Below are 27286 nucleotides of genomic sequence, written 5' to 3'. Positions count from 1 at the left end.
ATATAACACTTAAAAAGACAATCGCATCGCCCCGCCCTTCCACCTAGCCACGCCCACCTACATTGCCACGACGAAATAGCCCCGCCCTCGCCTCTCAGCTCCCATAGCCCGGCCCACTCAATGTGGCCCCGCCCACACTCCCCGGACACCGTCCGCTCACTCCGCCCCCCCCCCCCCCCCCCCCCCCCCACCATTTCCCGTGGCGCCCCCACTGGCTCTGCCTACTTCCACCTGATCCTGACGGGAATCCCGCGTGGGCAGCTGCGCAATTTCCGCTGTTGGCTCCGCCCATTGCGAGGCGCCACCATTGTGGAGCTTTCGGTTCTATCCCTGAGTAAACGGAGTCGGTGGCGAGAAAGTGGAAGCTAGTTCCTTCCCCCCGTCAGCAAGCCTGGTGTCAGCATCTCATCCCTGGTCTTCTCCATCAGCCAGGCACGATCTCTGCTGCGGGGAAGGTGAATGTTTCTGCAGATGTTTGCATGGAGAGTTAACTGAGGGGCTTTCATTTGGTAAAGGGTAAACCCCGGGGCAGACTCCACCCCTCACCACACAGCCCCTGGAGGAGTGTGTGGAGACACACCGCCAACTAGACCCGGGGGCGTGGAGACCCCCCTTTCAACCAGCCTTTGGGTACAGGAGGGAGGAGGTGGAGACCCCCTCACTTCTGGCCTGGGGGAGGAGGGAGGAGGAGCCTCACAACCAGCTCGGGGGGCGGGGGGGGCGGCGGGGGGTGGTGGTGGTGGTGGCCAGGAAAGGGCGCGTAAATCCCCTTACAACCAGCCCTTGGTGGTGGTTGGGGGGGGGGGGGGGTGTATTTATAGCCACCCCCACTCCAATGACCTGTGAGGAGTATTTGGAGACCCCCTGCCAAAACCACCCATGGGCAGTGTTGGAGACCTCCCCCCCAAAAAAAAATCCCTTGGGGGAGTGCGTGTTGACAGCTCCCTACCCCAATTGACCTGTGGGGAGCATTTGGAGACCCCTTGCCAAAGCCACCCATTGGGAGGGTTAGAAAATGCTCCCCCCCCTCCAAAGACATCCTGTGGTTGGTGCAGAGATCCCTCCCCCCATCAGCCCTAGGGAGGGCTTGGGGGCTACCTCCCCCATCACATCCCCTTTCCCGCGGCTACATGGAGATGCCCAACTATCCCTGCAAAAGGCATGGAGACCCCCTCCCAGCCTGGGGGAGGGCTGGAGCACTGAAGTGCTCACTCTGAGGCTCTACAGCAACTTCAGTGGAAGGTTTAATATAAGGTGATTTGGTATTTACCTCACTCCAAGTGTTATAATTCAGTGTGAACTATGGCCAGGAGCAGTGGCAGATTATCTACCAGTTAAGGACATTTGGAGTCCAGAGGTTATGCTGCATTTACTTCTAATTGAGAGTCAGGAAAGTGATTGAGATTGTGAGCCCTGACTAATTTTACCCCTTTCCAACCCCTGAAAAACCAAAACCATTCCACTTGGAATGGGATCAGCTTGTTCTGCAGGAATTGAACCCAATAATTTGCGGAACATCTTCAATGCTTCACATTGTTGGTTAAATCATGGTGGGCAGTGTACTTCCTCACTGGGCAGGCAATATTATTGGCAGGATGGGATGTGTGTTGACCCTCAAGGATCAGTATGGGGTAGCAATTATTCACCATATTTATTAACGATTGAGATAATAAGATAAAAAGTTATGTATACAAATCTGCTGATGACAAAGAGAGGAAGCATAAAATTACAAAGAGATATTGATAGATTTAGTGAATGGGCAAAAGTATGGCAAAAGGATTTTAATGTAGGCAAGTGTGAGGTCATCTACTTTGGACCTAAAAAGGGTGGAGCAGAGTACTTTATGAATGGTGAAAGGCTAGAAATAATGGAAGTCCAAAGAGACTTGGGAGTTTATGTACATAGATCATTAAAATGACATGAACAAAAAATTATTTAAAAGATCAGTGGAATGCTGGCCTTTATATATAGAGGACTAGAATACAAGGGGGTAGAAATTGTGGTTCAGCTATTCAAAGTCTAGCACCAGGGGCAGTCTAAAAATTAGAGCTAGACTTTCCAGGAGTGAAATTAGGAAACATTTCTACACACAAAGGGCAGCAGAAGTTTAGAACTCTTCCACAAACTGCATTTGATGTTGATTAATTGGTAATTTTAAACCTGAGATTGATAGATTTTTGCTAACCAAAGGTGTTGAGGGATATGGGGCAAAGTCAAGTAAATAGACTTGGGTCACAGATCAGCCATAATTTCATTGAATGACTGAACATGCTCAATGGGTTGAATGGGGTACTTCTGTTCTTACATAGGTTGTGTGCTTTCTATAAGTGGGTTGGTTATAGAAGGTTGTTTATGATTGAAAGGCTGCTTTTTAAAAATTTATTCAAGGGATGTAGGCTTTGCTGGCTGGGCCAGCGTTTGTTGCCCATGCCTAGATGCCCTTTTGAAGGTGGTGGTGAGCTGCCTTCTTGAACCACTGCAATCCATATGGTGTAGGTACAACCGCAGTGCTGTTAGGAAGAGAGTTCCAGGTTTTTGACCCAGCGATAGTGAAGGAACGGCGATATATTTCCAAGTCAGGATGGTGAGTTACTTGGAGGGGATCCTCCAGGTGGTGGTGTTCCCATCTATCTGCTGCCCTTATCCTTCTAGATGGTAGTGGTCATGGGAATGGAAGGTCGAAGGAGCCTTGGTGAATTCTTGCAGTGCACCTTGTAGATGGTACACACTGCTGCTACTGAGTGTCGGTGGTGGAGGGAGTGAATGTTTGTGGATGTGGTGCCAGTCAAGTGGGCTGCTTTGTCCTGGACGGTGTCCAGCTTCTTGAGTGTTGTGGGAGCTGCACTCATCCAGGTAAGTGGGGAGTATTCCATCATACTCCTGACTTGTGCCTTGAAGATGGTGGACAGGCTTTGGGGAGTCAAGAAGTGGGTTACTCATTGCACGATCCCTAGCCTCTGACCTGCTCTTGTAGCCACAGTATTTATATGGCTAGTCCAGTTCAGTTTCTGGTCAATGGTAATCCCCAGAATGTTGATAGTGGGGGATTCAGTAATGGTAGTGCCATTGAACATCAAGGGGTGATGTTTGGATTCTCTCTTTTTGGAGATGGTCATTACCTGACACATATGTGGCACGAATGTTACTTGCCACGTGTCAGCCCAAGCCTGGATATTGTCCAGATCTTGCTGCATTTGGACATGGACTGTTTCAGTATCCGTGGAGTCACGAATGGTGCTGAACACTGTGCAATTATCAGTGAACATCCCCACTTCTGACCTTAATATGGAAGGAAGGTTATTGATGAAGCAGCTGAAGGTGGTTGGGCCGAGGACACCACCCTGAGGGACTCTTGCATTGATGTCCTGGAGCTGAGATGACTGACCTCTAACACCCACAACCATCTTCCTTTGTGCTAGGTATGACTCCAACCAGCGGAGAGTTTTCCCCTGATTCCCATTGACTTCAGTTTTGCTAGGGCTCCTTGATGCCACGCTCGTTCAAATGCTGCCTTGATGTCAAGGGCAGTCACTCTCACCTCACCTTGGGAATTCAGCTCTTTTGTCCATGTTTGAACCAAGGCTGTAATGAAGTCAGGAGCTAAGTGGCCCTGGCAGAACCCAAACTGGGCATCAGTAAGCAGGTTATTTTTAAGCATGTGCCGCTTGATGCACTGTTGAAGTGAAACCTACACACAGGACTACAGTAACAAACTTGCTGCTGTAGAATATGAAATATAACTTGCTGTAGAATATGAAACAATGCTGTTAATTAGTACTGTGTGCTGCTTTCCCACACGGCTGAAGGAAAGTCAACAGACAAGTCAGAGCTTTTAGTATTTTAAAATTTATGTACGTATTACTAGTACATGGAAAGTCTTCTCTCTTTTTTTGTTCCATGAATAAGAACTGCAAGAGAGATTTGGGATGAGATGTGGAAGAGAAGTGGTAATGCTAATAAGGTTAGCAACAATCCTATTAATATCCCTGCCCTGAATAACAATCCCTTTCAAGAAGTATAGATCGTAGAAGTTTCAAATCTTTGTTGTTCCTTGACTTGTGTCTCGAATTACAGCTACAAAACTTCCCCAATGTAAACAGGCCTCTCCCTCACAGCACTGTGGTAGTACCTTCACCACATGGACTGCAGTGGTTTAGGAAAGTGGCGCACCACACCTTCTCAAGGGCAATTAGGGATCAGCAATAAATGCTGGTCTTGCCAGTGATGTCCACATCCCATGAACGAATCAGAAGAAATCTGGGAGTCACAATCATCCACTACAAGTAGCAGAGTGTGGTTTGGAAGTTGTAATGTGGAAGAGGAGGAATTGGGAAGAGCTGAGTATCAGTTATGGGGGAGACCAAAGAATGTCAGATTTTGAGGGAATGAGATTTATTTTGTAAAATATGACATGACAATAGCAAATGCAAGATTCATTTTTCATTAACAATTTTCTATATCCAGAGATAATCAAAAATTCCCCTCATTCCCTTCCCCCAATGAGATGAGCAGGAACAAGCAGCCAAATCTGGTCATTACCCCATGTGGTACTGCTATGTTGTATGGTCTGATGTCTGCAGCTGCAACAAAAGGAACAGTCTTCTTAGCAGTGGAATGTTCCATGGAGATTATGACCAGGGAATAGAGATGTGCAAGAACTGAATTGAATAATTAAATGTATAATATGGCAGTGCTGGGAAGGCTTCAAATAAAGCTTCATTAGTTGTGCTATAAATACAGGGGGTTATTCGGTGTCCATGCTAACCAGGATAGCTTTTGGATCAGGAATCTGAAATTTATTGGCTGATCCAAATAGTAAATAACGTGTTTACATTCAAAGTAACCCCCTTACCTCCATTGCACTACGTTGCCTCTTACCCAGTAGAGCTTCCAAGTTCCCTATCCCATTTAGGGTGGATGGATCTGACTGTGCCTCCTAATTTTCCCCTTGTTCAGGCCTATTTGCAGCATTACTGCTATGAGCATTTGGGCAGTCTTCTGTGATAATGTGAGGCACTTAATCAAGGTATGACTCTGCATTCTGTATCTACTGAAAGGGTCTGTTACTTAGGACAGGGGATATTAATAGGAATTATTACTAATAGTTGCTGAGAGTACAGAACTTGAGTATTGCTGAAAAAAGAGACATGTTGAAGCTTTTTGTCATACACTCATGAGGACATTTCACAAGAATACCAATATAAGGGGAAAACAATTTGGATTCTGGTAGAGGCGTTGCCATGGAGAGTGCATCAGTGATGGTGACACAGTTAACTACTAAGCATTGTTTGAAATTTAAACCAGGCAACTTGACCCTGTCAGTCACCATCACAAGTGCATTCTCCATGGCAATGCCTCTACCAATCAGTCCAGTTGCCAATCAATCAGCACTCCCTTCACATACGATATAAATTGTTGTTTTCCTTTTATATTGGTATTCTTGTGTTGTCCTGATGAGTGCAAGACAAAAAGCTTTGATGTGTCTCTTTTTTACAGCAATTATTACTAACTGTTTGTATGATGTGGTATGACATTTGTTGTGCAATACAAGTGAAGCTCAGGATACTTCCAGTTTGGAAGGGCTGATAATTGAGCATAGTTTCAAAATCACCTCTATTGTAAAACATGAATATTGTTTGTAACCGTTCATTTCTCTCAACCTCACTTACGCTACAATATTATACAATGGTTGTGGATTGTAATTGCTCATATCCGGGTTAAATGTAAAGTTCATTAAAAGGTGACACAAATTATATAATTGGGTCAGCAACTATATCTCAACACTTTTGAGTACAATTGCTGTCAACAGAAATCTGTCCGGTACATTAGGCCTTTTGTTTACCAGTTTGTTTACACTAACAGGTCAGAGGTTAATGTTTAACATCAAAGAGATTCTTTATCATGTCAAAATGGTTTTAAAATTATCTTGTAGCGTAGCAACTGCCATATGGTCGCGTAAGATGGGTTTCTAACTTTGGTTAAACTCTCTAGTGTGATTGCATCGGTAATGCTTCTAATTATATTCAGGCTTTAGCAATGTAGTGCTGGTTTGTAATCACAAGCTCTGTAGCTGTGATTATATAGGGTGGTTTGCTACTTGTTAGTCAGGCATTGCAGCTGTGACTGCAAGGAATTTATAATCACAGTCAGACTCTGTAGCTTTGACTAGGTTTTGGTTCTAATCCTGGTCAGGCATCGTCATTGATTGTACAGTATGGGGCTCTAGTCTTGGTCAAGCTCTTTAGCTGTGACTGTTAGGTGGGATCGCAAGCTAGGATGTGCAGTGTGTGATTGCAGTCTTGATTTTGTTGTCGTGACTGTGCAGGTTGTAAGTCTACATTTTGTCTCATCTTGTACCCAGTAACTGGAATGTAATGCACAAGGAACTTCAATGACATGGATAGTATGTTCTCAGTACAATGAGTTTTAGGATATTTTTGGCTGTATTCTTTCTCACATTTTGAATGTGCTGAACATTAAAAGTTGCAGTAACTGCTGTAGAAGTGCCGCTATCAAACAGGTTGCTGGTGATAAAAGTGAAGGCAGATTGGGCAAGGACATGCCACTCCCTTCCCCACCCCCAGGTGTCTGCCCACTCCTGCACTGCCTCCCCCAACCACCGCCCTCTGTGCAGTACAACTGCTAACTTTTAATAAGATTAATTTTATTTGCAGAATGGGGAACTGGTTCTGGAGGCATAGAATAAGGTATTCTATTATGTCTTATTTGGCTTGAGGAACTGAGAATTGCAATTTCCTGTGTGTTCCTATTACTTCTCATCTTTACATCTGGTTTCATTAATCTGCACCTAGCAATGCAGGATGAGAGTGTGAGGCAATACAGAAAGGGGCACTTGTAAAGGTAAAGCTGGGGTGCGATTTTATAAAAATGTGTTGAAGGACTCGATAGTCTTCTCTTAATAGCATTCTTTTAGTTACCTGAAAAGGCAATTTCACATATGCCCATAACAATCTCCTTTCTTTCTTGTCCCCAGGTGAAGCCATTTTAGCTGACAACCACGTTGCTGTTGTGTATGGTGAAAATTACCCCTCATACTATACCGAACGTAGACTGTGGGCAGCAGAGGTCACAGAATGAGTGGACAGCGGGTTGATGTGAAGGTGGTAATGTTGGGAAAGGAGTTTGTGGGAAAGACTAGTCTGGTGGAGAGATATGTACACAATCGTTTCCTCAATGGCCCATATCAGAATGTGAGTATGGTTTAAACTGATGGTGCTCCGGGCAAAGTTGAACTGGATGCCTTTACCCATGGACGTGCAGTTTATTTTGGAGGAATGTGCTATAAGAAATGCTGTCAGATTTACTAATGATGCAAAGCAAGTGCCCATTGTGTAGCTGATTGGTAGCATAGAGTGGAGAAATTAAGTAATTTAGGTGAGGAATGGTTGATGGAAAATAATGTGTGAAGACTATAAAGTAATTTACAGTTCCTTGAAACATGTAAAGAAATCTTATTATAGGTGGACTTCTGCATTTTTTAAGCCCAATCCTACAGACGTACATCACCCTTGGCAGTAACTGTTGATATGCACAGACACTTAATGGATTTGTAACCAATTCCTCCCTGCACTATGTTAATGTAGGCATTAACCAACTTAAAATAATCAGGTTAGTGCTTCTGTTAAAATCGAGAAATTTGCTCCATGTGTTTTGTTCCTGTAATAACAGGCTGCAAATTACTATCATCCACCAGCTTGTATCTGTGCCTGCATTAGCCAAAGATATTTTCAATAATTCAGGGAGGGCTCGACTAACCCAAACTGATTGTCCAAAACAAATATAACAGCAACAAAAATGTTGAACTGAAATGATTGATGGTTACCTCCTGGGAAGCATCTTGAGAGCACTGGCTCACAAGTCAACAGTTTATGCTCCCTCAACCTGCAACTTTGACGTTCTGTGGGAGTGCACCAGAGAGAATCGGGGGGGCACATTACCATAGAGAAGTTATTGATGGTGAGGTTAAGATGAATAATCCTTTATTCAAATAGCACATATGCTACAGTATCAAATATAATTTTCAATTGTACAAAGTTGCAACAACATTCATTTATATAGCACCTTTAATGAAATAAAACATCCAGGATGTTGCACAAAACAAAATCAGACACAACTGGTGTTTCTGGGCTACTGTATCTCTCTTCTTGTATATCAAGGATTAGTAATTGCAACGATCGTGGTGGTAAATCCAAGATGCTAATTCCTCTCCCAATCAGACTCCAGTAGTATCTATGTGTCCAATGAAAGAAGGTAGGGAAATTATTGCATGGTAATAAGCTTATTTGTGTTTTATTTGCAATAATTATGGCTCAGAATCTGATCCGTTGCAGAGTCTGCTTCCATCTCTGGTATCCAGCAGATAGGCTCAGTTTATAGTGGTGTACTGAGCAGAAGCCCCCCCCTGTGCCTGAAACCTGCCTTCATTAAGCAATGCTCACTGTTAAAATCTGTGTCTGTTAGCTGCACAGAATGACAACATAATGCCAGAAAAATGTTCATTGCACTGAGAGATTGGAAAGTGCTGTGGGGCAAGGTTTCATTACCAGGATTAAATGTAGCCTTTGGCCTGTGCCAGATTTAGTCCACCCTTAGCTTTGCTTCATAAGCTCACCCTTAGTTTCACTGCATATTGCGAGTGTTGAGTTTCGAAAATTCAGTTGGAGGCTTCCATCATGGCCAGCATTGTCAGTCGTTGACTCTGGGGGGCAATTGTTATGGTCTCGTGTTCTGGAAGGTAGCAATCATGGTGTTTAAATGGAGTCTGAGTTACAGTTGTAGAGTTTTGGTTCATTTAGGCCAGCAACATCAATGCAATCAGAAAGTGCAAGAAATTGGAGAATTTTAATGTAACTAAATTATGCATTGCATTGGAAGCAGTTCAGAGTTGGTTTATTAGGCCGATTCCTGGGATGAAGTGGTTGTCTTATAAGGAAAGGTTGAGCAGGTTGGGCCTGTATTCATTGGAGTCTAGCAGACTGTCACATGATCTTATTCAAAAAAATATGTTGAGGGGACTTGACTGGGTAGATGCTAGGAGGATGTTTCCCTTCGTGGCGGGAATCTGGAATTAGGCTCACAGTTTCAAAATAGCAGTCTCCCATCGAACACATGAGGGGGAATTTCTTTCATCCGAGGTCGTTAGACTTTAGAATTGTTTTCCACAAAGCAGTGGAGGCTGGGTCATTGAATGTATTTAAGGTGAGATTAGACAGATTTTTGGTTGACGAGGGCTTCAAGGGTTTTGGAGGGCAGCCAGGAAAATGGCGTTAAAGCCACAATCAGATCAGCCATGATCTTATAAAACGGTGGAGCAGGCGTGAGGGGCCAAATGGCCTACTCCTCTTATTGTGTTATTATGCCCATATGCACTTACATTAGTGTTTTCTGCAATCTTTAGCATTGATTTAAAGTTAATTTCACCCAAATAAGACCTAGCCCACAAAATTGGACATGTCCACAGAACAAAACCGTGAGGTTGAGCTGGCTTGAGAAAACTTTTCAAATTGAGCTAATTTTCTTAGGCACAGGGGCATTGGCACATCAAAACTGTTAACTTCACTAAGAAACCGACAAGTGTACATCAAAGAAGATATTAAATGGTTCAATGTAGCTTTTAAAAGTCATTTCCAGTGACTTTTAAATTGGGTTGCTCATAGGAAGAGGACTGGGCGCTTACTAAAAATCTTATTTTTGCTGATCAGCCCATTTTCAGCTGTATTAATAAAATTGTGCCAGTTTACCACTCTTAAGTGCATCATGCAATACTTTTTAGTGGAAAGGTAAGAAAATATCCCATGCCATTCTGTTAACACTATCTAATTGTGTTGGTTCACTGAAGATTTTACATTTGTATTTAAGCAAATTCAATTGATTGACCACCTGAACTGTAACCAGTCCAATTTCAGGCACATTTTGGGCGTAATTTCCTAATTGCGCTCAAAGTGGAAACTTAGCCCACGATATTTAGTTTCTTTCAAATTGTTTGATCAAATGTTGGAAATTCCAACTTCACGTTCACCTCATTAAAATTGCAAACCTCAGTTTTGTCTGTCATTCACACTCAGGCTGAGGATTGCTGGTCTTGGGTGTTGCCATGGGAGTAATGAAATTAAAGAGAAATGGAAAGGAAAAAAAAATCAAGTTTCCTCCTATACAACCCAATTATAGGCCTCACAGGGAAGCCAACAAGTGCCTTTTTTTTGGAACCCTTTTCATCTAAGGATACCACAGGTACAGGGAACTAATGAGGTGGGGCCACTGAGCTGTAAATGATGATCTTTACCCTCATTCTCCAGCTGTGTATGTGGTTCATTGGTGTTTCCACATGTTTTAGGAAATTAATGTTTAGCCCAGTCACTTTGTTCTCACCTCAGCAGCATTTCTGAGAGAAATTAAAGTCAACATCAGGCATAAAACAGAGTGCTGGAAAAGCTCAGCTGGTCTGGCAGCATCTGTGGAGAGAGAAACAGAATTAACGTTTTGAGCTGAGTAACTCTTGTATTCACCAGGCATTTTGAACACAAGGCCAAAGAATGTAAGTTAATTTGTATTTCAGTGGTTTTCAGGGACAGGTCTATCTTTAATTCACTGGTTTCTGTTTTAGACGATTGGGGCTGCATTTGTGGCCAAGCTCATCCATGTTGGTGAAAAGGCAATCACACTTGGCATTTGGGTAAGTTGACGTCTTTAGTTCTGGAGTGGTTAGCATATTGGGTGAGTTATTATGGAGGGAGGGGGTTTATTTGCTTTGATTACAGAAATCATTGTTAAATGGATGCGTATAGTTACACAGGAACCAGCAGCTTCCTGTAACTCACCCAAGTGGCCATTTGTCCTATTTAAGCGTAGAGAAAAATGTGGGAGTACTTGATTGTGGGAATGTATCAGAGCCAAGCCCAGTCCATCTCAAGCATGTACTTTGTGGCAAATACCACTGGATAGTGATCAGACTGTGACCTTTGTCTGTGTTATGGTTTTTGGCCATTTCCTCCCTCATGAAAGATGAGACAGTTTTAGTGTTCTTACTGGCACCAAAGGATTGGATAATGTAGCATAAACCATGGATTGATCCTAGGATAATCCTTGTAGATAAAGCTTAGTATGGGTATGCTACTTCGCTACTTGGGAGCACCAGTTAAATTGATATACAGTGCCTACAACAATATTGTGTTATTTTTCATCTATAAGTCATCCTCCGATAGTGTAGCATACTGCTAGCTTTTATATACAGTTACATAGAATGTGCAGTACAGAAAGAGGCCATTTGATCCAAGTAATCTAAACTGATGTCTGTGCTCCACAAGAACATCCTCTTCATTGCACCCCATCAGTCTGATCTTCTGTTCTTCCCTTCCTTGTGTTTGTCTAGCTGATATTCAAATTAGAAAAAGGTTGCTTTTAAGGCTTAAGTCTGAGTTTAAACCACTCAGGCGTCAGCGCCATGGTTTATGCGTTCTTCTGGGCTTTTTGATTGGATTTCTCTGATGTGATTTCTCATGAATGTCCATTATTTGCACTTTTCAATGCCTGGTCATTTTAATTTCCTTCCTTGTTGAAGTAGTGGTTTCTGTGACTGGAGTTTAGAGTTAGAGATTGTCCTAAACCCACTTCCATCAGGAAGACACTCGAGTTAGTTTAACCATTTGTTGTGGGATCCTTGAGAATGTGCGATTGTTACTTAACTTTTGCATCTCCCATTCTGAGATAGTATGATGGTCTTCATATTTACTGGGCTAGCTGCTCTTAACTCCTCTTTTAAGTATTTGAGGCCATAGGGCCAACTTGCCTACACTGGGCTCTTAATCAGCTGGAGAGGTGTGAGCGGGGTGGCCCTGGAATGAATAGCTGGCATGTCATGCTTCCTTTCTCTCCAACCTCTTTCCCAAAGTTAAAAGTGCTTGACCTGTGCTGGCTAACGTGACTGTCATCAGGAGCCTCTTGTCTTGATGTCAAGTCTTGCCAAGCAATTACAAGGTAGGGAGGGTGTCCAAATAAGCAATGGTATTTGTTTATTGTAAGTGGATAAATTTTATTCCCCATCAGGACACTGCAGGGTCAGAACGGTACGAATCCATGAGCAGAATCTACTATCGAGGAGCTCGAGCAGCAGTTGTGTGCTTTGGTAAGAAATTTGCAACTGCGCTGTGCTTCCGTTTGTGCTGTACGTAATCTCTAAGTGTGGAGAGTCATAATTTGTAGCGGCCAATTAGGGACTATTCACCAGAAGAAAGCTAGTGAATCTGATGATTTGGCTGTTGTTCACCATTATAAACACCATGAATTTAAATTCATGCAGAATCAAAACCTGTTGCTGTTGGTAGGAGGGGTTTGTTCTATATTTCTTAAATTCTAGGTTCCTCTCACATTGCAATTGGTGAGCTACGCAGTTAATTTCAGACCTGGCTGTAACTTGAGCCATTCCAGTTTTTCTTCAAGTTATTCAAAAATGAAATTAAAGAAAGATGTGACATAAACTGCCCCATGATGGATGGCCTGTACAGCTCCTGCATGGGAGTTTGAATTGAATTGAGAGATATGGGGATAGTATGGGAAGGTGGAATTAAGGTAGGTGATCAGCCATGATCTTGTTGAATGGCATAGCAAGCTTGAAGGACCAAATGTCTTATTCCAGCTCTGTTTTCTTATGTTTTCATTGTACTAATTATCTGACCTACCATATTGGAGAAAGATGTTCTGTACAATGTAATGACTCTCTTCACTGGTGTAGTTATTGAACTGATGCAGAGTTTCTTCGTAGAGCTGTATTATCCTCGTCCCAAAACATATTTTTCAATGTACTTCAGCGCAGCCTCAATTGCATTAGAAATTGATTAGGATCTGATGTACAAAAACAATTTATAAGCTGATCTTTCACAACCTAACGCATTTGGGAATATTATGACTTGTTTATTGAAAAGTTATTTCTATTTCCAGAAAACTCATCGGATTGTTTTAAATGAGCATGTTAAAGATGCTCCCCGTAGTCACCAGAGAAACTTTGTGTGGCCTTGAAGTGTGAGGATTTATTGATCAGTTTAAGTCTAATGGTGGGAAAGAAACAGAACTAAATTTTAAAATAAATGCTGCCCCTTAAACTATTAGCGTGGGGGAAGATTTCCACTGCTGTTAATAACAATACATAAATAAGAGTTCAGAATGTGCTTACAATTTTGCTGTAGATTGCAAATAACAGAATCCTCCACATTTCTGAAATCCCTTTTATAAAGGCTGTTCCCCTTGGGTATTTCTGTCTTCCAGATCTGACTGACAGTAGCAGCTATGCAAGGGCTAGATTCTGGGTGAATGAAGTCCGGAACTGTGAAGAAGTGAGTTTTGTTATAATGCGGAGGAACTGATTTTAATCCTTGCTCTGAATAGATTGGGCTCTTTGTTGTTGGTTTCCAATCATGGGTCATCATTTTGAAGTAACTCATTTGTAGTGTGGACTATGATTCTTTCACTAATATTTTTCATACCAGAAGGTGAAGTTATTGCAGTGTGTTAGATTTTCAGGCTGGAGAAAATGCAATGCAGTTTGCACATTGTGGGGATTACAGGCTCTGCTCTTTGGGATTTGTGTAGTGGAGGTACCGTGGGCTCTGGGATTTCAGTAGGAGGTTTACAGTGTGGGTTATGAGACCAACTGGTTTTTGGGTTTGGTTGCTGGATTTGCACTGTGGGTTTTGTCTGCTTTAAGATTTGGCATATGTATTTACAGTGGGCTGTGGGTGCTGATCTATTTTGAGATTTGAGTAACGATTTTGCAATGTTGCTCTAGGTTCTTGTATGTTTGAGTTTAGGTTGGCTGATTTACAGCTTGGGTCACAGTGTTCCCTCTCTTTCAGCATTGCAAAATATATTTGTGTGGAACCAAGAGCGATCTTGTACAGAATGATCGCAATGCACGGGGAGTCGATTACCACGATGTTCAAGATTATACAGATGGTAAAGTTTACTATTCTGCAAGACATTCACCATAAGAAGTTGATATGTTATGTTGTTTAAACTGGCAAGGAAAGAGACATTGAGTGGAAATATTCTGTACTGGTATTTTCTTAGATTCTCAGTGTGGATTGGTTTAAAAAGAAAACAGAATAAATATTTGAGATGTGAAAATTGATCTGGTCAGGCTTGAGCGATGAAGGGGTTACATTTCCCATTAGTGAGACATATAGGGCAATTTTATGCAGTTCTTTTTCTGTGCTAACAGTAAGCCTAGTAACATTTTAATCATAACTTTCCAGTACTTAAAGTTGACTAAAGGTGTTTTCTACAGCTTGTATCATGACCTCCATTTTAACATCAGTAACTAAAAATTCAATCATTCAGGAGGTGTCTTCTTTCAACTGCTGTTTACTGTGTACATTTGAAAATGTCCCGAAGCTGAATTCGTTTTAAGTGGTATTCTATATGACCTGGCTCCTCAAATGAGGGAACAGTAATTTAATGGTAATAGTTACTGCATTAGTAATCCAGAGGTCTAGACTAATATTCTGAAGATACAAGTTCAAATCCCATCGTGGAAACTGGAGGAATTTAAATTCAGTTAATAAGTCTAGAATAAAAAGCTAGCAATAATGTTCATTAAACTACCAGATTACCAGATGACCAATGTCATTCAGGAGAGAAAATCTGCCATCCTTGCTCAGTCTGGGCTACATGTGACTCCAGACCCACAGCAATGTAGTTGAATCTTAACTCGCCTAGAAGACTAGTCAGTTGTATCAAACCACGACAGAAAAGTTGAATAAGAGAATATACCAAATGGACCACCCAGCATTGACCTAGACACTAAACATGACAAAGGCAGTCTGCCCAGCCGACTCTGCAAAGTCGTCCTCACTAACATCTGGGGTTTGTGCCAAAATTGGGACTATTGTCTCACAAACTAGTCAAGCAGCAGCCTGACGTCATCATAATCATAGAATTATACCTTACAACCAATGTCCCAGATTCCTTTATCACCATCCCTGATTATGTCCTGTCCCGCTGTCAGGACAGACCCACCAGAGATGGTGGGACAGTGAGTCGTCAGCGTTGACTCCAGAGAACATGATGTCTCAAGGCATAAGGTTAAATGTTGCACCCACACGATGTGGAATGAAGGGTGTTCTTGTGGAGAATGATCACAGTGTCCAAGGAAATGATTACCACAAACGATGTTCAAGATTATACAGATGGTAAAGTCTTTTATTTTGTTAATGACCATAACAAATCAATATATTGTTACTTTGAACCTGGCGTGGAAGGAGGCAATGAGTGAAAATGGTCTGTCTATCTTTTAAATTCCCTGTATGGATCAGTTTAAAGAAAAGTACAGAATAAAAACTTGAGATATTAAAATTGTTGTGGTCAGGGGTTAAATTTCCCACGGGGGCAGTGGAATGCAGCGGTTCAAGAAGGTGGCTCACCACCACCACATTACAGATAATTAAGGATGGGCATGAAAAACTGGCCACACCAGCAATGCTCACATCCCAAGGATGCTCCCTGCAGTTGTGTGGGTGAGTATGGGTATTTTTTTTTCAATACTTTCTGCATCCTTTCAGTTCTGCACTGAGGAGACTAACCCTTTTAAGTAGGACCTATCATAGGAGGAGCTTAGTAATTTTGTTCTCTCCCTTTCTCTCTCTGAGCAGGTATGTATATTTTCTGAATTCCTGAGCTTGAACTATAACATTTTTATTTTGGTGGTATAGCAAGGCACTGCCAGATTCTGAACAGTTTAATGAGCATTTTTGCAACCTCAAAAAGGATAGCTGCAAGTTCAAGTTGCAACAAATCTCTGTTACAACTGCAATATTTTCGATTCAATCTTTGAGATGAGCTAGGATGGGGAGGGGAATTGCTGTCCATGATGTTTAAGATAAATCTCAGTACCAGCAGTGTTAGGTACACTATATTTCAATGTTGTAAGTATGTTGCATTGCACTACATGTCCATGAATTTACAGCACAGTAACCTACACACAGGAACTCATCCCTTGTTCACAAGCATTCAAATGTTGAGTTACAAACTTCTCTTAACGTTCTCCTCCCCTAGCCCTGAGCTCTCATATTTCTCTAGATTCTCTCCTATCTCCCGTTATGTTCTCTCCATGCTCATTTTGCCCATGAAGACCCACCTCCTTCTCTCACTATATCCTATTCTCTTTAATCTCTGACCATGCAACTTCACCTTCTGGCCCCCATATTAGCCAATATTGTTAACTGTTTTCCGCTGTTGTCCCCCCTCCTTCAAAGTTTCCATCATTCCTCTCCTCAAAAAAAAGTAACACTTGACCCACCATCCTTACAAACTAACACCCCATCTCCAACGTCCCTTTCCTCTCAAGTCCTTGATTGTGTTTCCACCTTTCAAATCTGTGCCCACCTTTCTCAGAACTCCATGTTTGAATTCCTGTTGTATACTGAAACTGCTCTTACCAAAGTCACAAAAGACATCCTGTGTGACTGTGACAAAGGTAAACTTTCCCTCTTTGCCCTTCTCGACTATCTGCAGCCTTTAACACAGTTGAACACACCATCCTTCTCCATGTCAAGCAACCTGTCATCTCTGTTTTCAATTCCCTCCATAGCCTCACCCACCTTATTTCGGTTATCTCCTCCAGCCCCACAACTCTCTGAGATACCTGCACTCATCTAATTCTGGCCTCTTGAGCATCATGATTTTAATTGCTTCACCATTTTGGCTGTGCCTTCCATTCTTGTTCATAAGTCACTGAAAGTTTACATGCAGGTGCAACAAGCAATTAGGAAGACAAATGGTATGTTAGGCTTTATTGCAAAAGGATTTGAGTACAGGAGTAAGGAAGTCTTGCTGAAGTTATTTAGAACTTTGGTGAGACCACACCTGGAATATTGTGTGCTGCTTTGGACTCCTAACCTAAGGAAGGATATACCAGCTACAGAGGGAGTGAAACCAAGGTTCACCACACCAATCCCTGGGATGGCGATATTGTCCTATGAAGAGAGATTGAGGAAACTGTGCCTGTATTCTCTAAGTTTAGAAGAATGAATGGTGATCTCATTGAAGTGTGCAAAATTCTTACAGGCTCAACAGGGTAGGTACAGGAATGATATGTCCCCCTTGTTGGGGTATCCAGAACCAGGAGAGACAGTATCAGAATAAGGGGTAAGCCATTTAGGACCGAGATGAGGAGGAATTTCTTCAGCTAGATGGTGGTGAATCTTTGGAATTCTCTACCCCTGAGGGCTCTGGAGGTTCAGTCACTGAGTATGTTCAAAGCAGAGGTCGATAGATTTTTGTTTACCAATGGCATCAAAGGATTATGGGGATAATGTGCAAAAATGGCATTGAGGTTAGAAGATCAACCATGATTTAGTTAATTGGCAGAGCAGGCTCAAAGGGCCACAAGGCCTACTCCTCCTATGTTCCATTGCCCAGGCCCTAAGCTCTGGAATTCCCTCCCAACATCTGTGTCTCTACCTCACTCTCCTCCCTACATGTTTCCTCCTTTAAGAAACTTCTTAAAGCTTTTGGTCATCTGATGTAATTATTCTCATGTGGCTTGATGTCACTTTTTGTTTTATAATCCTGTGAAGCTTCTTGGGACATTTTATGCTAAAAGCACTATATAAATACAAGCTGTTAATCAGTTACTGAACCAGGGTTACTGGGGTATGCATTAGGCAATGGGAAAGCCCATTGCTGGTCCAATCTAAATTTTGGTGAGCATGCGAGAAGGATAGGGAAAAGTTCATGCAGTCACTAACCCCCATCTGATTGTCTCCTTAAAACAATTGAGCAAGGTTCCAGGAGACAGCAGCAATCCATAAATTCTCAGCTAACTCTGTTTACCTTGTATAACTGGAAATGTCCTCTCCTCTCACAAAGTTGTGAAGTTTCCATTTGAAGGGTTCTAAGAGAACCATACTCAACACACACTTTAGTGATCTGCCTCAGAGGCCAAACATTTTCTGCACTGGCTAAGGATTGAATATACATGTTCTATAGTTATACTATCATTCTCCATTCCAAATAACCTACCCATTTGGGCAGAATCTAACCCTTTCACCATTTTAAAACCTCAAGCATAATTGGTCCAGTCCTGTGTTGCTCTGTAGAAAGTATAATGCACCCCGAAACAAAATGTTTAATTTTCTTCATTTTGATCATTGCTGACTAACAGACCACTAAGCGCCATTTGAATCTGACCTGATAATTGCTGGAATCACTGGAGCATTTGGAAAATGTGTGCATTTTTGTTTGACTCTCTGGTTATAAAACACACAAAAACAAATCTTGCAATTACATTGTGCCTTTTGCATCAGAATGCTCCAAGATGTTTTACAGCTGATTATGAACAGTCATCGATGTTCCACTGCAGCAAATGCAACAGCCAATACATCTACAGCAAGCTTCCACCTCCAGCACTGAGATGTATGATCAGAGAAGCTGTTTGTTGAAGGAGAAATATTGGCTAGGAGATTTATGTGCATCTGAGAGGGCAGAGGGGGCCTGAGTATAATAGCTCATTTCAAAGACTGTACGTACAGCAGCAGAACATTTCCTCAGTACTACACTGGTGTTGAGTGTAGCACCATTAGTATTTTTTGGCATAGAAGTATCCTTGCACCTCCATAGATGTTGTGGCTCTCTATCTCAGAATTTAAGAATGGTGCATGTATTTGACTAAATTGTGAATGTTTTGTGAATAATGAAATTTGGATCTGTATCTTTCATTATTCTGTTGTTCCTGGGTAGCACCTCAAAGGAATTATAACATATATTTTAACAGACTTCTCCCAGTTTAGCAGTCCTTCTGAGTGAATTTTTAAATATAGGAGAGGATTATATGGAAGGATAACAGTAGAATTAATGGCCATGTACCTTTTTGGGTACAGCTTTACTACGTTTCTTTCGCACAGGGAAATTAACTTTTATATCCAGAAAGGGAGAATGTCCTATACATTAAGAACACTATTAGCTTCTTTCTGTTAAACTACCTGTTTCTAATCAATTTTTCAGGTAGTTTATAGCCTAAGCCACTTTTGACTGTGTTTAACTTACCACTTCTTAAAGCCCAGTTAGGCCCTGTGATAAATCCAGTAAGCCAAATACAACAACAATAGTTTCTGTTCAACTCTTGGGCTTTCTTCTGTTGCCCAGGTACTGAACAGGTAAAAGCATGTTCTGTTTTTCTTAGGAGTGAGGCTTGCTTATAGAAGTGATCTTTGATAGTGAGCGCAAGAAAAGTATCTAAGCCAGAAGTCCAAAATGTAACATTGTTGCATAATCCCATTATCATACGTTTTATCTTAATGGTGATTTCAGACATTTAGTGAATACAACAAAGTTAAGAACATTGGGCAGTTGTATTTTCTTACTGATTTCTGCTTTGAGAGATTAGATCCTCATCACTGTGCCATTCATGTGCAATATTTATTTTTCAGAGATCAAAGCCAAGCTGTTTGAAACCTCCAGTAAGACGGGCCAGAATGTTGGTAAATTTCTATTTTCTGTATCTCTCTCCGTGTCACATCATTTCTTTCTCATTCACCCTTCCCTCTGAAACATAACAATAACGTTTTGATGAGCAGAGGAGGTGTAAAGAAGTCTTGATGAATATTGGAGGATTTTGCAATCAGATTGTAAGGAGGAGTTGAGGAGTGCAATCTACAGGAGCTTGAATGCAACAAACCAAAATCCTTTTGTTCTCTTGTTTCAGATGAACTCTTTCAGATAGTAGCAGAAGATTATTTGAATGTAACAGCCTTCCAGGTGATGACAGGTAAATAAATGAGAACTAGGGATTTACCAGATACCAACAGGAAAGCTGTCTACACGTTGACTAGGTGGAAAGATCTGGGCATTCAAAGTGTGAGAGAACAACAAAGTCTTGGGTCTTTGCTTGGCATGTTTTTACATCCCAAATTCTGGATCTTTTACAGTATGTATGTGAATAACTGGATCTGGAGCAGTGGCTGTCTGAGTGTTAGTGAATCCCCAGATCCCGTGTGAGCCATTAGTAGGTGATTTGTCATCTACAAGTATAGGTAGTAGTATATGATGGGGTTTAGGGTATTTGTTGTATTTGAGAGTTAGTATATGACAGCGTTGGAGGTATTCTTACGAATATACGTACATTATAGACATACGAATTGGGAGCCTGAGTAGGCCACTTGGCCCCTCAAGCCTGCTCTGCCATTCAGTAAGATCATGGCTGATCTGATTTTAACCTCACGTCCCTGCCTAACCCTGATAACCTTTCACCCCCTTATCAAGAATCTATCTACATCTGCCTTAAAGTTTTCAAGAACTCTGCCTCAACCATCTTTTGAGGAAGAGAATTCCAAAGTCTCTCAAACCTCAGAGAATTTTTCCTCATCTCTGTCCTAAATGAGCAACTTATTATTTTGAAACTGTGACCCCAAGTTCCAGATTCTCCCACAAGAGGAAATATTGTTTCCTCATTAACCCTGCCAAATCCCCTCAGGATCTTATGTTTCAATCAAGTCACCTCTTATTCTTAACTCCAGCGGATACAAGCCTTTCCTCATAAGATAACTCACCCATTACACGTTGTAATCTAGTAAACCTTCTCTGAACTGCTAATGCATTTACATCTTTCCTTAAATAAGGAGACCAATACTTTACACAGTACTCTAGATGTGGTCTCACCAATGCCCTGTATAATTGAAGCATAACCTCCCTGCTCTTGTATTCAATTTCCATTGCAATAAACGGTAACATTCTATTACCTAATTACTTGCTGCACCCTCATACTAACCTTTTGTGATGAATACACTAGGACATCCAGATCCCTCTACATCTCAGAGCTCTGCAGTCTCTCACCGTTCACATAATATGGCTCTTCTTTTATTCGTCCTGTCAAAATGGACAACCTCGCATTTTCCTACATTATACTCCAGATGCCAGATCTTTGCCATTCACCTAACCTATCTATATCCTCTTGTAACCTCATGTTCTCTTCATAACTTACTTTTCTACTTATCAACCATACCATTGGTCCTTTCATCCAAATCATTTCTATAATTTGTAAAGAGTTGAGGCCCCAGCACTGATCCCTGTGGCACCACTGGTCGCATCCTACGAACCAGAAAATGAGCCATTTATGCATACTATTTCCTGTTAGTTGGCCAATTTTCTATCCATGCCAATATGTTAGCCCCTACATCATCAGCTTTTATTTTCCACAATAACTTTTGATGAGGCATCTTATCAAACGCCTTCTGAAAATTTAAGTATAACACATCCACCAGTTCCCCATTATCTACAGCACCTGTTACTTCTTCAAAGAACTCTAATAAATTGGTTAAACATGACTCCCCTATCACAAAACCATGTTGACCCTGAGTAATTGCCTTGAATTTATCTAAGTGCCCTGTTATAACATCTTTAATAATAGCTTCTAACATCTTCCCTATGACAGATGTTAAGCTAACTGACCTATAGTTTCCTGCTTTCTGTCTCCCTCCCTTTAGCTGTTTTCCAATCTAATGGAACCTTCCCCAAATCTAGTGAATTTTGGAAAATTAAAACCAATGCATCAACTATCTCACTAGCCACTTCTTTTAAGACCCTAGGATGAAAACCATCCGGCCCCAGGGACTTGTCAACCCTCAGTTCCAACAAATTTGCTAAGTACCACTTCCCTGGTGATTGTAATTTTCTTGAGTTCCTCCCTCTCTTTCAATTCCTGATTTACAACTATTTCTGGGATGTTACTTGCATTGGCCTTCAATAGAGGATACTAAATACCTATTCAATTCATCTGCCATCTTATTTTGTTAACTTTTCTTTTTTAAATATCTACAGAAACTTACTATCTGTCTTTATTTTTCTAGCTAGTTTTCTCTTGTACTCTAATTTTTCCCTCCTTTTCAATCTTTTGGCCATTCTTTTCTATTTTCTATATTCTGCCCAATCTTCTGACCTGCCACCCATCTTTGCACAATTGTTTTTTCTTTCAGTTTGATACTATATTTAACTTTCTTAGTTAATCACAGATGGTGGATCCTGCTCTTGGAATTTTTCTTTCTTCTATTCTGTGTATTATGAAATATCTCAAATGTCTGCCACTTGCTGTCTACTGAACTATCCCATAACCTAAATTGCTAGTTCATTTTCGCTAGCTCTGCTTTCATGCCATCATAATTGTGCTTATTTAAGTTTAGTGTTAGACCCAGTCTCTCTCCCTCAAACTGATTGTAAAATTCAATCATATTATGATCACTGCTGCCTAGGGGCGCCTTCACTATGAAGTGATTAATCTAATCTCACTGCACAATACCAGGTCCAGTGTGGCTTGCTCCCTGGTTGGCTCTGGAACTTGCTGATCTAAGAAATTATCCATGAAACATTCTATGAAATTGTCATCTATGCTACCTTTACCCATCTGGTTGTTCCAGTCTATATGTAGATTAAAATCCCTGATGATAATTGCTGTACCTTTCTTATGAGTTCCCACAATTTCTTCTTTGATACCCTGTCCTACCAATTCAATTCATCTGCCATCTCCTTATTTTCTTAACTTTTTTTTTAAATAACTACAGAAACTTACTATCTGTCTTTATTTTTCTAGCTAGTTTTCTCTTGTACTCTAATTTTTCCGTCCTTTTCAATCTTACTGTTAGGGAGCCTGTACACCGCTCCCACAAGTGACTTTTTGCCTTTATCATTCCTCATCTCTACCCAAACCGCTCCTATGTCCTGGTTTCCTGTACTTAAGCCATCCCCGTTTATTGTGTTAATGTCATCTTTAATTAACAGAGCTACCCCTCCAACTTTTTCCTAACTTCCTTTCCTTCCTAAAAGTCATGCCCTTCTCTGTTCAGGTCCCAATCTATCCCATCCTGTAGCCATGATTCTGTAATGACTAATAGATCGTGCTTATTTATCTCCATTTGCACCACTAGTTGATCTGTTTTGTTTCGAAAGCTCCGTGTATTCAGATACAGAGCCTTAAGTTTAATCCCTTCTTTTGGCCTTCTCTATTGGCTCACTCTTTGACTTGTAGTCTCTATCCCTTCCTGCTGTGGTCTGTTTATCATTTCCCACATTAATACCTTCCGCTCTTACCTTGTCTCTACTTTTTACTTTACCACATCTTCCCACATTTGATCCCTTGCCCCCATGATTTAGTTTAAACCCTTTTCTACTTCCCTAGTTACATGATTCGCAAGAATACTCATCCCAGCATGGTCCCATCAGTACAGCCCCCAATTTCCCTAGTACTGGTGCCAGTGCCCCACGAACCGGGACCCACCTCTCTCACAATAGTCTTTTGAGCCACACATTCATCTCGCTAATCTTTTTTGCGCTATGCCAATTTGCACGTGGCTCAGGTAATAATCCAGAGATTAGTACCTTTGATCTGCTTTTTAATTTTGGCACCTTGCACCTCAAACTTACTATGCAGAACCTCTTTTCTTTTCCTGCCTATGTGGACCACGATGACTGGATCCTCCCCCTCCCATTGCAAGTTCCTCTCCAGCCCTAAGCAGATGTCCTGAGCTGTGGCACCGGGCAGGCAACACAGCCTTCTGGACTTCTCTTTTCTGCAGAGAACTGTCATTCTCCCTTACATTACTGCCCCCAACTACCACTACATTCCTGTTTGCTGCCCCCGCTTGAACAGCTTCCTGTACCATGGTGGCACAGCCAGCCTGCTCATCCACCTTGTCGACATTTCTTTCGTCCACGCAGGTTGTGAGCAATTCAAAACTGTTTGACAATTGTAAAGTCTGAAGCTCCTCCACTACTGTCTGCTTGGTCCCTTTACCTGCCTCACTTATGGTCACATCCTCCTGTCCCTCACTGCTGATGACCCTATTCTAAGATGCGTGACCATTTTCTGTTACAAAGTGTCCAGGTATTTCTCAACCTCCCTTATGTTGCGCAGTATCTGAAGTTCGGCTTCCAGATCAATATCCTGATCCAGCATTCCTCTAGCTGCTTGCACTTTATGTAGATGTGTTTGTCCCTAACACTAAGCATTTAACCAGCCAATCAAATTACTATCAACTTACAAAAGTACAGTGCCTATACAAGTTTAAACCCTAGGAAAAATAAACCTCAACCACTTACTAGATATTCACCAAATGCTCCAACCAATTAGATTGCTTCTTTGCTATGATGTCACTTTGTTTTCTCACACCGCTTTCAGACTCGCAACCGTCTCTCCCCTCGTGCCACTTTCAGACTCGCGACTCAGGAGTCTATTATATTCTCATGGGTCTCCAGAGTCTTAATAGTTGTATTATATTCTCATGGGTCTTTATACACTATTTTCTGTTTGTTTTTAGAAGGTGATGCTGTGAACCTGGCTGAGAAGAAGAAACCAACTTATTTATTTGGCTGTTGTCACCAATAGCATCTGATTTCTAAAGACCCATTTGCCAATATTTTAAGGAGGAATTCTACGCAGATTCACTGGACTGAGACTCCTTATTCACAAAACTGTTTGAATATCATGGTCTTGAAATATTTCTGAGACTGGATCCATTGTAATGTGACTACTAGGGAACTGCAGTGTCTAAAAGACAGTCGTCTGACCCTTGAACTGAAGTGACCTTTCTTGCTGGAATACTACAGCACATCTCTGAACTTATTGTGGAGACTGTCTCAGGGCAGTCCTTCTCACACAGCTAAATATGTATGGCTTTTTATATTTTAGAACTTCGCCAAGATTTTGTGCATGATGTACCTATCTTTTTGCCTTTACTGATTTTGTGATAATTTAATTTTTTTTTTGTGTTGCCTATTGAAAGTGGCAGCAGATGTGTTATTTATCACACCAAGCAAGGTGCTCCACACCTATTATGTGACATCCATGGCACCAAGATTTCAGGGTCCACCTTTCCACGTCTGTTGGCATAATATTACGTTGAATTTTTAACAAACATACATTAAGTTTTTTTGATTTATTTTTTGAGTCTGCTCCTCAATGGTTTTTCACATGATTAGTTGTGTAACATAGTATCCTATTAGTATTGGACCTCCACTCACCCTGACAGTCTTAGAAGGACAGCCTGTGTTGAGCAGTTGTTTTTGGTTTTTGTTCATGTTCTCTTTTGGTGCATGATGTTTACAAATATTCTCCAACAGAACTATGGCAGTGTTTTAGATTCAGAATGCACTGGGTTTTGGTTACTGGTCTTGCTAATGGGAGGGAATTACTTGTAAATTGCTGCCTCAGTTATAGTTCTGACCAAAACTAGCCAGTCACAATATATAGGCAATGCTGCCTATTTTGTAGACTGAGGGAAGGGAAACACTGCACACAGGAAATGAGATACCAAGCTATGTTTCATATGGAGGATGCTGATTGCAGCTGAATTTTTGTGCCAGGAAAAAACTGACTTCATAAACTATGGGTGGTCTTCCAATTCAGTTGCTTGAATTCAAAAGTATAGCAATGTTGGAAAATGTGCAACAACTGAAGGTTGTGCCCACCTTATCCCAGATGCAAGTTTGGAGTAGGCTGTGACCTTTATCTGACATGGGGTTACATATTTGGTGATAAGATCTCATTGCCATATAATATGGACCTCACACATCACAGATAAGAATCACTGTGTCATAGGCACTACAATCAATATGTCTGTTTTAGGTATCAATGTTCTCTTGCATTCCAGTTCCTTTGTCCTGGTTAGTTGGTTTTCACACAGTAATTTTTAGCATTACAGGTAGCATTTCATATCATCATCCCAGTACCACTGACCATGCAAGTGGTGCAGAAATTCAGTAATTGTAAAGCAGTATTAAAGCTATTTGGTTGGCGAATACTAATGACTTCTGCCTGTGATTGCTGGTGCAGGACACATGGTTGTAGGCACAGATTACATCTCTATTCTTATCATCTGATGATAACATTTAAAGTGACAAATAAACTCCAACAGTGGCTTGTTGCTTTGTTACTGTAATCCTTGCAGCACTATTGTACAATTTGTATTTCTAAATTTATCTCCTTTCTACTCTCTTTTAACGTTCCCACCATATTCTTCAGCTACAAGGAAAGCATGTAATAGTCCTTTGGTAGAAGATGCAGGATCTTATGACAAGGCAACATTTGCAGTCCCCCTCCAGTTTGAAGATTCCTGACACAATCACAAACCTCAATCTGAAAGTTCTTTGTCTGTATTTAGAGTAATATTCAAGTTGAGCTCGCTGGTGTACAATTTAACATTGGATATAAGATATTAAGAGTTTGAAAATTAAATCATGTCCTACCTTGGATTAATTTGAATACAGGCTTTTTGAATTTGGATTGTCTGTAGAAATGTGAAAATATTTGGAGTTTGGTTTGAAAACAGATGGTGCTTCAAGCACTAAGTTAGCTTAATTTTAGAGCATGATAGCTCCATTTGTATAACTGAGTTGAAACTGTCAGGTTCAACAGCTAAAGATTACTTTGAACTGAACTCCGATTGGAATGATGTGTGACTTTAGCTGGGACCTCCTCTCTGCTCTGAACAACCGTATATTCCTCATTATTGATGCATTTAAAGCTGTATATGTGCAACAGTTCAGCTCTTTTAATGCATTAAATGGTCAGAGGTGCAAAGTGATCTTTCAGAAATACAGGAGAGAATACTCAAGAGTTGATGAATGTTAATGTGATTTTTTTTTTGAACCAAGGGCGAATGGGTTAATTCCCACTTAGGGCAGAGCACAGGTGTGGATTAAAAAAAGGTGCCACTGATAACCAAGTTTTCAAGCACTGCATCCAAAATATTTTGACAGGAGCTTTAGAAATAACTTTCAAACTGAAGTAATATTTGCTGTTTGATTGCACAGTACTTGCAGTATTTTCTGGAATGACAAATGAGACAGTGTCTCACTATAGTGAGCACATTTGTTGATCTAAAGCGAATGCTTGTGTGGTTGAGATTCAGCTTCAAATAGTGTAGCAGCTCAAGGGAATTCAGGTGAGTAAGGACTGTCTAATGGTTCTGTCACAGCCAGATCTGAGGCACTGCTTCTTGATCAAAGACTTATTTAATTTGTATGTGTAAGTGACTGCAATGCATCATGGGAACCCAACACTTGGTGCTGTGGAGTCAGTGCATCTTATAATGTGCTGGTCCTCTGTGAATAAACCTAATAAAGCTGGTTATCTTATCAGTTGTAAACACTACCATCTGTATTCATTACTGTCCATTTGAATTTTGTGTTAAAACTTTTATAAAGGCATTCTCTTTTGATTTTAATGTAAGAATATGATTAAATGCACAAAGCTTCAACATTACTGTTTGTGTGAATCACTTTATTTGAAGTA

At 41.1% G+C, this 27286-nt stretch overlaps 2 protein-coding genes across 12 annotated transcripts in view; one reads left to right on the top strand and one right to left on the bottom strand.

The window, feature by feature from the left end:
• Positions 1 to 283: 283 nt before the first annotated feature.
• Positions 284 to 27256, top strand: rab24 (RAB24, member RAS oncogene family). 4 transcript variants are annotated; one of them, XM_041193250.1, is made up of 9 exons: positions 284 to 455; positions 6995 to 7211; positions 10625 to 10693; positions 12064 to 12142; positions 13279 to 13346; positions 13866 to 13965; positions 19437 to 19483; positions 19712 to 19774; positions 24312 to 27256. In XM_041193250.1, the coding sequence occupies exons 2-8, from the start codon at positions 7095 to 7097 to the stop codon at positions 19727 to 19729; spliced, it is 498 nt and encodes a 165-aa protein (XP_041049184.1). In that variant the 5' UTR covers positions 284 to 455; positions 6995 to 7094; the 3' UTR covers positions 19730 to 19774; positions 24312 to 27256. The 4 variants fall into 4 exon arrangements, with proteins under 4 accessions (XP_041049184.1, XP_041049181.1, XP_041049183.1 ...); XM_041193247.1 differs by having other exon boundaries at positions 19437 to 19487; XM_041193249.1 differs by lacking the exon at positions 10625 to 10693 and having other exon boundaries at positions 19437 to 19487.
• The window catches only part of LOC121280891, a 270129-nt gene continuing 250787 nt past the window's right edge, over positions 7945 to 27286 (bottom strand). For 6 of the 8 annotated variants that reach the window (XR_005943750.1, XR_005943757.1, XR_005943752.1 and 3 more), the window contains 2 exons: positions 10390 to 10472; positions 7946 to 8250 (listed from right to left, as the gene is read on the bottom strand). The gene's annotated coding sequence lies outside the window, so the exon portion shown is untranslated. Of the gene's footprint in view, positions 8251 to 10389; positions 10473 to 27286 lie in introns of all 8 variants that reach the window. The other 2 variants (XR_005943756.1, XR_005943755.1) reach the window with 2 other exon arrangements.

This window comes from Carcharodon carcharias, chromosome 8 (genome assembly GCF_017639515.1).
Source record: "Carcharodon carcharias isolate sCarCar2 chromosome 8, sCarCar2.pri, whole genome shotgun sequence".
Classification (NCBI taxonomy): Eukaryota; Metazoa; Chordata; class Chondrichthyes; order Lamniformes; family Lamnidae; genus Carcharodon; species Carcharodon carcharias.
The sequence above is the reverse complement of the archived record's forward strand: the minus strand, read 5'-3'. Positions and strand labels throughout refer to the sequence as shown.

What these genes read in the sequence shown, in the direction of transcription:
- rab24 (XM_041193247.1), top strand. Translation starts at nt 7,095, where the DNA reads ATGAGTGGACAGCGGGTTGATGTGAAGGTGGTAATGTTGGGAAAGGAG. An exon ending in TAAGACGGGCCAGAATGTTG is followed by an intron (nt 19,488 to 19,711) that starts GTAAATTTCTAT and finishes CTCTTGTTTCAG; the next exon opens with ATGAACTCTTTCAGATAGTA. An exon ending in AGCCTTCCAGGTGATGACAG is followed by an intron (nt 19,775 to 24,311) that starts GTAAATAAATGA and finishes GTTTGTTTTTAG; the next exon opens with AAGGTGATGCTGTGAACCTG.